The sequence below is a fragment of the Cyphomyrmex costatus genome, unplaced genomic scaffold (genome assembly GCF_001594065.2).
Source record: "Cyphomyrmex costatus isolate MS0001 unplaced genomic scaffold, Ccosl1.0 scaffold241, whole genome shotgun sequence".
NCBI classification, from domain to species: domain Eukaryota; kingdom Metazoa; phylum Arthropoda; class Insecta; order Hymenoptera; family Formicidae; genus Cyphomyrmex; species Cyphomyrmex costatus.
This window is the reverse complement of record NW_017276489.1, coordinates 783,316-793,292: the sequence shown is the minus strand read 5'-3', so window position 1 is coordinate 793,292 and position 9,977 is coordinate 783,316. Positions and strand designations below refer to the sequence as shown.

Below are 9,977 nucleotides of genomic sequence, written 5' to 3'. Positions count from 1 at the left end.
ATACTTTTAACCTTTTAACGAATAATGGAAAGGTTGGCGATATTTACTTTTAATCTATTTCAGTCGTTTCCACCGACTAAAATTTAATGTCAATTCGCTGCCACTCTGGTAGAAGTTGTGAATCGAAGTGGAAGTGAAATGAGCGGAAGTCAAACGTATTTCTATCGAGTTAAATTTGGTTCTACGCCGAATTAGGTGCGAATTAATGCTTCGGTGGAAACTAGACCAGTGATGTAAACCAAACAGGTATGTATGTACAAAGAGCTCACTGAGCGCTCATGTGCGATAGGCTAGCTGATTGGAGCAAGTGATAAGTGTGAACAAAGGTGAAGTTGAGTGAAGTTTCCGAACGCAATCCAGCTAATTTAATGTCATGTATATATGTATTTTGTATGCATACGACTGTATAGGTTATGTCTCTTATCTCATGCGAATTTTTAAATTGTGCCGGGGACACTTCTTTATTATAATATGTAAGATTTGAAGATTATTTATAGAATTGTTACATAGCCTCGGACGACAATAAAAATGAAGTTGGTCAAGCCAAATTGGGTTACTCATGATGGTTTGTGATATTTTTTGCTTTTGGATGATATCTCAAAAAATTACTAATTTCAATGATTTAATATTTATTTTTTGTCAGGGTATCCAATATTTTCTATCGATATACATCCTAATGGGAAAAGATTTGCTACTGGTGGTCAAGGTATAACTGTTATATCTATATCTTACCGTTTATGAAGATATATATTAAATTGGAATAACACATTAAAAATGTCAATAAGATATCGATAATATTCAAAATTTTATTTTTGTACTTGTTATTGTTGTGTTTAAATTAGGTGGTGATTCAGGAAGAGTTGTTATATGGAATATGGAACCGGTAGTTAATGAGACTGCTGAATTAGACTCCAATGTTCCAAAGATGCTTTGCCAATTAGACAATCATCTTGGTAAAGATTAATTTTGTTTATGTTATTAACTTATTGATATGAAATATATATTTTTACTTTTATTTAGCGTGTGTGAATTGCGTACGATGGAGCAATAGTGGATTATTGGCATCAGGTGGTGTAGATAAGCTTATTATGATTTGGCGATTATCTGGATCAGGAGGAAGCTCTATTTTTGGTGGAAAAGCCAGTGTTGAGACTTGGAGATGTATTGCTACACTACGCTCACACGAAGCTGATGTACTCGATCTTGCATGGGCACCACATAGTCCATGGTTAGCTTCTGCCTCAGTGGATAACAGTGTTATAGTATGGGATGCTTCCAAGTTTCCTGCGGTAGTTGCAGTATTAAAAGGTCATACAGGTTTTGTAAAAGGAATTACTTGGGATCCTGTGGGCAAATATTTAGCATCTCAATCTGATGATAAAACATTGAGGGTATGGCATACTACGGATTGGACAGAAGCAGCATTAATATCTGAGCCTTTTGATGAATGTGGTGGAACAACTCATGTTTTAAGACTTTCGTGGAGTCCAGATGGTCAGTATTTAGTATCTGCCCATGCTATGAATGGGGGAGGACCTACAGCTCAAATAATTGAAAGAGACGGATGGACACAGGACAAAGATTTTGTTGGACATAGGAAGGCAGTAACTTGTGTTGTAAGCATTGGACATATTTCTGTTTATTCTTTTTGTGATACTAAGAAGACTTAATAAAAAATTATTGTATTGAATATCTCTCTATACAAGTGTAATTTTTTTTTATAGAGATTTAATGGCAATATCCTACAAAAGAAACAACCAGGTTCCTCTAAACCACAACAGTATTGTTGTGTTGCAATAGGATCACGAGATCGTTCTCTATCTGTGTGGTTAACATCTTTAAAAAGACCTTTAGTCGTAATTCACGAATTGTTTACACATTCTGTGTTAGATGCTAGTTGGTCACCATGCGGTCTTCGTCTTGCTGCATGTTCTTGGGATGGAACAGCTGTATTTATCGAATTTACTCAACAGGAATTAGGACAACCTCTTGATCCTGCTGAACAAGTAATTGTGTGTGCGTGCGTGTATGTGTGTGTATGCGTGTGTACGTATGCAAAATTTGTTGTTGCCTTTTATGTATCTTCTAGAATCAATTATTCTTTTTGGGTTTATAGAGTAGTCTACATGAACGATTATATGGTAAACCATTAATTCAAGGAGGTTGTATGGTGATGGAAGCACCAGAACTCCTCAATTTAAAACAACCAGCATCGAATCAATCTTGTCAAGTATCATCCGTTCCCAGCATTCCCCCTGTCACTAACACTGGGACCACTCCGGTTAAGGGACCTATTAATAAGCAAATCGAAACGAGAACTTCAGATGGGAAAAGAAGAATTACTCCTATGTTTATTCCACCGCCAGCAGATACAACGTAAGTTGAAATATATGAACTTTTTTTACGTCTGAATCTGATATTGAATCTTGTAACTTTTTTTTTGTCAATTTTCAGAGATACAAATATTAGTGGTAGTTTAGGCACACCAACGTTCACCAGTAAAGTACAAACAAAAAGCTCGATTGTGATAGAAAAACGTAATGATGTTGTTGCACCTAATGTTACTTCGTCGTCCAAACCAATTGTTGCCGACACCCCAGAATCCTCCCTTACACTGAAACGCAAGGAGCAAACAACACCAAAGATACATCATTCTTTGCTGAATAAAAAGCCTAAATTCATATTTGACAGGAGTGTAGGTCAGATGTTATTACCTCCATTGAAGCCATCCAGCTCGTTGTCTCAACAGGCGGGTCATTACGCTGTAACTGTCACTAATAGTCATGGCTTGGCTCATTTGCAAGTATTTAAAGGCACAGATTCTGAACCGACATGGGATCTCTATTTAGGATATAGTGCTGTGGCATTAGCGGCATCACCGGCCGTGATAGCCTTGGGTTTGGAAGACGGGAGTCTTCATACATTTCATCCTGCAAAAGGATGCCGGTCAGCACCACCATTAGCGCCACCAGCACCTTTGGCAAAGGTTCATGCTGCTGGAAATGCGGTAACTTATTTATCGATTTAATGAATGCATCATGTGTATTTATAATGTTTATTTATAATTATGAAATTTAATAGGTGATGGTAATATCGAGCTGTGGTGCGGTTCGCGTGTGGGAAATAGGAAATACGTGCAGAATGATTGTTTCAACTTCGGCAGCTCATTTAGCAGCGCCTGGAGCATCCCTTTTGTCATGCACTTTGTATAATGGAATGCCTCATGTAGCATTTACTAATGCACGAGCGTATATGTATCATAAGGATATGGGTATAGCAAAATCTTGTCATTTTATATATTTATCATTTATAATTATATAACGATTATTGTATAGATATATTGTAAATAGGAACATGGTTGTTAATTGGAGACAGTCATGATCCAGTATGGCGATGGTCATCATTCAATGTACTAAGCACTTCTGGCAATAGGACGCCTAGAGGACCTCTATCGTCACTACAGGAAGGATTGCTTAGAACCTCAGGGAATATTTTACCAAATCCGCGATTACCACATAGTGCACCGAGTGTGGTTTCCTATTTGGAACAGCAATTACTCGCATCTAAAGCTCTTGGAAGTGCCCAAGAGTACATTCATTGGCTTATGGCCTTGGTATCATTCTTATTAACGCAAGGTACGCCATATAATTTAGTCTTTATTTTCGTGTATTTTTTTAAATACGAAACATGGATTTCCAAAACAGGTTACTGTTTACTTTATATCTTTTCATTTACAATTTTTAATTCTCTTTGTATAAAATTGAGGCATACATAGATAGGATGAAGTTCGAGATTGAATTTGAGATTCGTTAATGACTCAACCAGTTTCTTGCAAAGTAATAATGCATCATTCTCATATTTCTAATATTTTTTAGACGGTTTGGAGAAACGTTTAAGGCTAATATTGGACGATCTTTTGGGCCCAAGTCATACATCAGCTTCCAAAAGTACATGGGACCCTGTTATTTTGGTAATATTATCTAAATTTATCATTAATTTTGTAATTTTTAATTAATTCGATTGTATAACATTTATTTTTCATGTCGAATGGCATACAGGGAATAAAGAAACATAAACTTCTGGGCGATGTACTAACTGTAATTGGTGGCCATCTTCGGTGGCAAAGATTATACCTCGAGTATTCGGAGCAATTAACAGCACTGAAGAATCAAACTAATTAATGGTAATTCATTTAACAGTGCAAATTTATTATACCAAAAGCAACTTTTCTTTTATCTTGTATATTTCTAAAGATATCTGTATGGATACGTATTAAAATTGTACAGTTTTTATAACATTTATGACTTGACACAAATGTATGATAACGAATAAACAATTTTTAGTATATTAGCATTTATCATGAAAATTATTTTATTTCTCTCGTCAATAATGCTATTTAATAGATATTCTTCAGAAAAGTAATATGGATGTGGATAATAATTACAGGTAATTTATAATAATATATTGATAAACATTTTTTTAATTTTCTATAAATTATCTGCTTTATCATATATAATTTTATTAATTTTAAAAAAATTAAAAACTAATTTTTATATATGAGACTGTACTTATTGAAATGAGAATTAAATCGAATTTAATGGATAGGATAAAAAATTACTAGATTATTTCATAATCAACTTATATTTAATCGTTTAATCTTAGAATATTCAAGTGCAATTTACACTTTATACAAGCAATAAATTATATTAAGTAATCAATTATCACAACTAGCGCGTTTGCTTTGTTGATTATTACATATATATTACATAAAATCTTTGCAACATACATTATATATTAGCAAAACAATTGCATTATTAATTTTCTTCAGGCTATTGAAAGAAAAATCATTTATATTCCAATTCTTAAAATTTTTAAATATATTATATCAAAGTATTTATATTTTCTAAATCGTAAAATTATTTGATGCAAAACAACAGTGTATCAATGATCTTTATTTCTGACATGTAACTGATAAAATTACTTTAATATTTGAAGTTGGACGTACATATACAAATGAACAACGAATAGATATCAATTTGACATTTTACTGCTAAAATTTAGAAATACATACTGTAACAAATAGAATATTACAACATTCAATTTGCTTGTAAAAATGGATCCAAATTAGACAAAGTCTAAACATGAATACAAATATACATTCTATCTCTTATCAATAAATTACCAAAAAAAATATGCTCATTTTTTATGGTTGATCCTTATAAGTTTTGTATGGATTCATCAATATGTGAGATTTTTCATATACTCGTATCACACATCGAATGCTTTAAACAATATTGAAAAAAAGTGTGTGCGATAAGAGTATATGGAAGATATCATATATTCACTATATCATAGTGTTCAAATCTATACGTAATGAACAAAGTTATTCTTATATTATCAATCATTTTCTCTGCTTTTTAAATTAGTAATTATAATTTAAAAAAACGTGTAATAATCATCTTTATCTTACGCGTGTTGCACATGTAGAAAATACCAAATTTATCTAGATACAAACATGAAAAGAAATCAGCATAAAAAATGAAATATTCGCATCGTTCATTTAATGTACATCCACTTTAATATGATTGATTTATACACAAAAGCTGTGTACAATCGAGTCTTTGTTTGAATCGGTTATTTGTTAACAGATTCTCCAACTTTAATTATTATTTTCTGTGTGATATAAAGATGATAAAATGTCTTCATAATGTTGCATATTTGTCTCAAACGTTTCCAATTGTTTAGTGAGATCTCCCAATTGTTCTGCAAGCGTCCTTTCTTCCATAAAGGCTTGCAATTGCGGAGCGCTTTGACATTCCCGATAAAACGCTCCTACATCGCTATTAGTATTCGTGACAGCGAAGGGAGTTTTCTGTAACAATATTTGAAATTTGTTTCGTACACAAATACAGTATAAAATTTGCCCAAGTTATGAAAATAAAAATATTTTTTTCCCTAATTAAACAAAGTCAATACATATAAAATATTAATTTATTTATATATTATTTTTTATATATTTTATAAATTGTTTTGTCATGTATTATATGTAATTTTTATTCAAAAGGAATTAAATATAAAATACAATTTAAAAAATTTATATACATATCTAAAGTTTTTCTATTTTTTTATTGAGATGAAATAATTAGAATTTTAATTTATGATGCTACTCAAAAATTAATGTCATAATTTATTACAATAATTTTTTTCTCAAATTTTAAATTATTATAAAATAATAAAATGATATTTTCTTATCTATAAATAAGAATATTTTTATTTCTTTATGCTTAAAATATTTTCTACATAAATATGTATATTTTCTTCATTATAGCTTTCCAATTTAAACTTCAAATTAATAAAATTTCAATCAAATACACTATTTTAAAAGAAAAATGCAAAAATTTTTTTACAACTAGTGAAATATTGTTTCTTAGTATCAGGCAAATTTCATACTGTAGAACATACGTAGATATGTATATATGTATATAATACATTATCGTGCTATCAGTTCGGATTAAGAGCATCAATTACCAAATCTACCATAATAAAATCATCGTTGGCGCTAGTCATTGAACAACTACTCCTTCTAGATCCGTTTTGGGATGCGCATTTTGAAGTTGTATTATCATTATTAAGTCTCTCGTTATTTCCATTGTTGCTATCAGTTGTAGCTGCCATTGTAGTCTTTGTATTAGGTTCTACTAGTGATATTGGAGGAGGCGACGTTTGTTTGGGTGTTAATAGCGAACTAAATGGTACATCTGGTATCACAAGATCTTCCTCATTAACAATGACAGGCTTGTTTATTACAAATGCGCCAACTTTAATGGTGTCACTAAGTGACTTTGACGTTTCTTCGCTATATATTTAAATAAAAATATTATTAAAATATAAACATTTTTCGTTAAATATGTATAAATATAAACCCATGTTTACTTACCTTTGTTGATATCGTGCATGACGTGGACTTAAGTCCGAATGAAAATGATCGCTCTTAAGCATAATAGAATCTCGTCCCTTGTGAGTGGGCGATATAGTCATTTTTGTTCTGTAAGAGACTGACAAATGTATAGTGCCTACTGGAGTACACAATTGACCTACTCTTACATGTTTATAGTTATCACCTGTTATAAAATAGACAACATTTAATAAGAAACCAAGTTAGTGGCAGCAAATTAATGTTACATTGGAAAATTAAAAAATAATAGTAAAATTCATAAAAAAATTGATTCTTATAAAATAATTCACACACTAAATATTTCATATATTTAGAAATAAATTCTTAAATATATATATTAAAAAAAATATTAAAATAATTAAAATAATTTTTAAAAAATAAAGAATAATTCTGCGAATTTTTCATTTATAAACTAACCTAAATTATGTAGTTGAGGCTCTCCCATGTATATTCGATAGCACATGGTATACGAGTCAGGTCCTTGACGTCTGCTCAATTTGTAAGCAGGCGTAACTCTTGATACAGAAAGCAAGGACTTTAATAAAATCCCCATTCTGTTATAAACAGTATATGTTACTCGTATAGCCGGATCACTTTGCTCTGGCAAAACGCTGAGGCTCCAAGTTTCTAATACCATCTTGTCGCCCTCTACTGTTTTTAGAGAAATTTCTATGCATAGAGGTACAGCTGAGCTTACTATCTCTCCGCATAATGCCCTTTTAGCATCAGCTGACACTTCTGGTAATTCCTTTATTGCCAGATTAAACTACAACATCAGATATGAAAGTATTTATTTAATTTTCCTTTTAAATCCATCAAATTAAAAATAGTAGAATTAAAAATGACTGTATAATGTATGAACAATTTATTTGGTTTAATCCAATATTTTGCAGAACAGAGAGAGCTTTATGACAAATAATATTTTTATGAGACATGGATACTAAGCAAAAAAAATAAATCTCTATAATATTTAAAATATAATTTATATAATCTTAAATGATCTAGATATTTAATAAAAATGAATTTTTTTAAGTATTTTTAAAAAGATCCATATTTTAATATAGAAATAATAAGACACGATGAAAGAAAGAAAACTATGATATGAATTTTAGTGTTATGCTGAATAAACAAATAGAAATAAGAAAATATTGAAACAATCTTATCTATTTCTCCATATGCTTTCATCTTTTATATATGTTAAGGACAAAGTCCACAAATGGACAGTATTGGCATTGCCTGGGCTATGTCAACATTGCCAAATATGATTGGATTAAGCAACATTGATACAGTCTAGATAATGCTGACATTGTACAGCAGACAACTTGAATAATATCAATCCACTATGCAGACTTTGCCTGTAACATATATATTTAATAATAAAAATAAATTTAAACTATCTATACTTAAATTTAAGTATCTATACTTTAATACATAATTAATTCTCATATGGTAATGGAGGTCAAATGTGATCCATTCAATGGCTTTATCTATTCTACATATGCTGTTTAACAGAGAAACAAGATATTGAATGCTTTCTATTTATTAATATAAGTCAGTATAAATATTATTCTATCTTTCTTGACATTCAAAGAGTACTTAACAAAACTAAAATGACAATTGTGTTGACTTATGTCACCAAATAGAAAGAATACAATGTTGCTTCAGAAATGATATAAAATCAAAAAGTTAAAAAATATTGATACTTGATTACAGCAATAATACTGCATCTGTTTGTCAACATATACACGCACATATATATTTTGAAGATAAAAATAGATTAGCAGTTTTGGTGAAACCAGATAAATTGGACTAAAGCAAATTTTACTTTTACCCAGTCGCCAGCTGATGAGTCTGGCTTGCACGTGGTGTTGACTTTCTGGCCCGATCTTGACTGTACTATAACTTGGGCAGCCCTCAACGCAAGATACTTGGTAAACTTCTCCAAATCCTTCTTGTCTTGCATGCTTAACTGTGCTGACATTTTATACCGCTGCAATTATAATCGCGGCACTAGAGATGTTCCTCGAACACGTGAGAATGAAAGGTACATATGTCGTAGCATCGTAATCGGGACAGATGCATCGCATCCTCGTGTAACCGTGTTTTTCTCACACTCACACGGCAAAGATCAAGATTATAAACGCTTATGCGCGCTCGGTACGCGCTCGATGCACTTGGAGCTCTTCACACGGACTTCGGAATTCGTAAGTAGATTTAAGCGCACGCACAATACGCTTTCTTGGAAAGCTCCTCAATAAAACCGACATCATCGCGCTGCGTGCGATCACGGCAGATTGTCCTTTGGAAAACCGAATGTTGATCTACGTCATAAATATTGTATTATCAGAACAGATTGACAATTTGAAAAATTTAAGTTCACTTGCGAAAAAGAATCAAAATACATAAGAATGTGCTAATGAAATTTTATATCTTCCTATTTTTACGATATACACTACAAATCGATTGAAAGGTACTGTCGTTACACTAGTTTCTGAGCGCATGGTATATAAAAATCTAAGATATGCATACTAGCAGAGAGAAACTTGAGAGAGGATACGAGAGATAAGAGAATATTTTATCCGTAATCACAAAATGCCTTGCGCACTACCGCCCTCTGAAGAAGTGGATGTTAACTATACAACCATATCCATCTTTTTACGGCGCTCTGGTGGAAGTATAATCGTTGAAATTGTTCAAATCTTTGATTAATTTGATAGATTTTAGTTATTTCAACGATTTCAGGGATTGATTTCCATAGGATCGAGCCCAGGAAGTGTGTATAAGATATAAGGAGACTCCACTCCGTAAAATAAAAGTGGACCCATTTTAGGTTTCGAGTTCAGTTTCCGATTCTCGACACTCGCAGCGCTCGTGAATTTAGTAGTGGGTAGAGAACCTCTAGTAGAGAGAATCATTACCACCTAGTACTTTCATGATTCATGACAACTCAACGCTGTCTTGTATTGCCATTTGAGTTGAGTTAGGGCTGCGCACAATGGACGCATTCAGCGGACTCAACAGT

The 9,977-nt window shown here is 32.0% G+C and overlaps 2 protein-coding genes across 4 annotated transcripts; one reads left to right on the top strand and one right to left on the bottom strand.

The window, feature by feature from the left end:
- Window positions 1-528: 528 nt before the first annotated feature.
- Window positions 529-4,219, top strand: Hira (histone cell cycle regulator-like protein). Its single transcript, XM_018540345.1, has 11 exons — window positions 529-565; window positions 644-706; window positions 843-953; window positions 1,021-1,616; window positions 1,725-2,006; window positions 2,117-2,376; window positions 2,455-3,007; window positions 3,082-3,271; window positions 3,351-3,635; window positions 3,876-3,970; window positions 4,059-4,219. The coding sequence occupies exons 1-11, from the start codon at window positions 529-531 to the stop codon at window positions 4,179-4,181; spliced, it is 2,595 nt and encodes an 864-aa protein (XP_018395847.1). The 3' UTR covers window positions 4,182-4,219.
- A 1,336-nt stretch (window positions 4,220-5,555) lies between these two features.
- Atg13 (Autophagy-related 13) lies at window positions 5,556-9,136 on the bottom strand. 3 transcript variants are annotated; one of them, XM_018540367.1, is made up of 5 exons: window positions 8,787-9,133; window positions 7,373-7,721; window positions 6,938-7,121; window positions 6,538-6,856; window positions 5,556-5,872 (listed from the first exon to the last, which is right to left on the bottom strand). In XM_018540367.1, exons 1-5 carry the CDS (start codon window positions 8,934-8,936, stop codon window positions 5,660-5,662), a joined length of 1,215 nt encoding a protein of 404 aa, XP_018395869.1. In that variant the 5' UTR covers window positions 8,937-9,133; the 3' UTR covers window positions 5,556-5,659. The 3 variants fall into 3 exon arrangements, with proteins under 3 accessions (XP_018395869.1, XP_018395868.1, XP_018395870.1); XM_018540366.1 differs by having other exon boundaries at window positions 6,529-6,856; window positions 8,787-9,132; XM_018540368.1 differs by having other exon boundaries at window positions 5,798-5,872; window positions 6,490-6,856; window positions 8,787-9,136.
- Window positions 9,137-9,977: the final 841 nt, after the last annotated feature.

What these genes read in the sequence shown, in the direction of transcription:
- Atg13 (XM_018540366.1), bottom strand. Translation starts at nt 8,936, where the DNA reads ATGTCAGCACAGTTAAGCATGCAAGACAAGAAGGATTTGGAGAAGTTT. An exon ending in ACTCATCAGCTGGCGACTGG is followed by an intron (nt 7,722 to 8,786) that starts GTAAAAGTAAAA and finishes CTGATGTTGTAG; the next exon opens with TTTAATCTGGCAATAAAGGA. An exon ending in GCCTCAACTACATAATTTAG is followed by an intron (nt 7,122 to 7,372) that starts GTTAGTTTATAA and finishes ATTTTATAACAG; the next exon opens with GTGATAACTATAAACATGTA.
- Hira (XM_018540345.1), top strand. Translation starts at nt 529, where the DNA reads ATGAAGTTGGTCAAGCCAAATTGGGTTACTCATGATG. An exon ending in GGAAGGCAGTAACTTGTGTT is followed by an intron (nt 1,617 to 1,724) that starts GTAAGCATTGGA and finishes TTTTTTTTATAG; the next exon opens with AGATTTAATGGCAATATCCT. An exon ending in CTCTTGATCCTGCTGAACAA is followed by an intron (nt 2,007 to 2,116) that starts GTAATTGTGTGT and finishes TTGGGTTTATAG; the next exon opens with AGTAGTCTACATGAACGATT.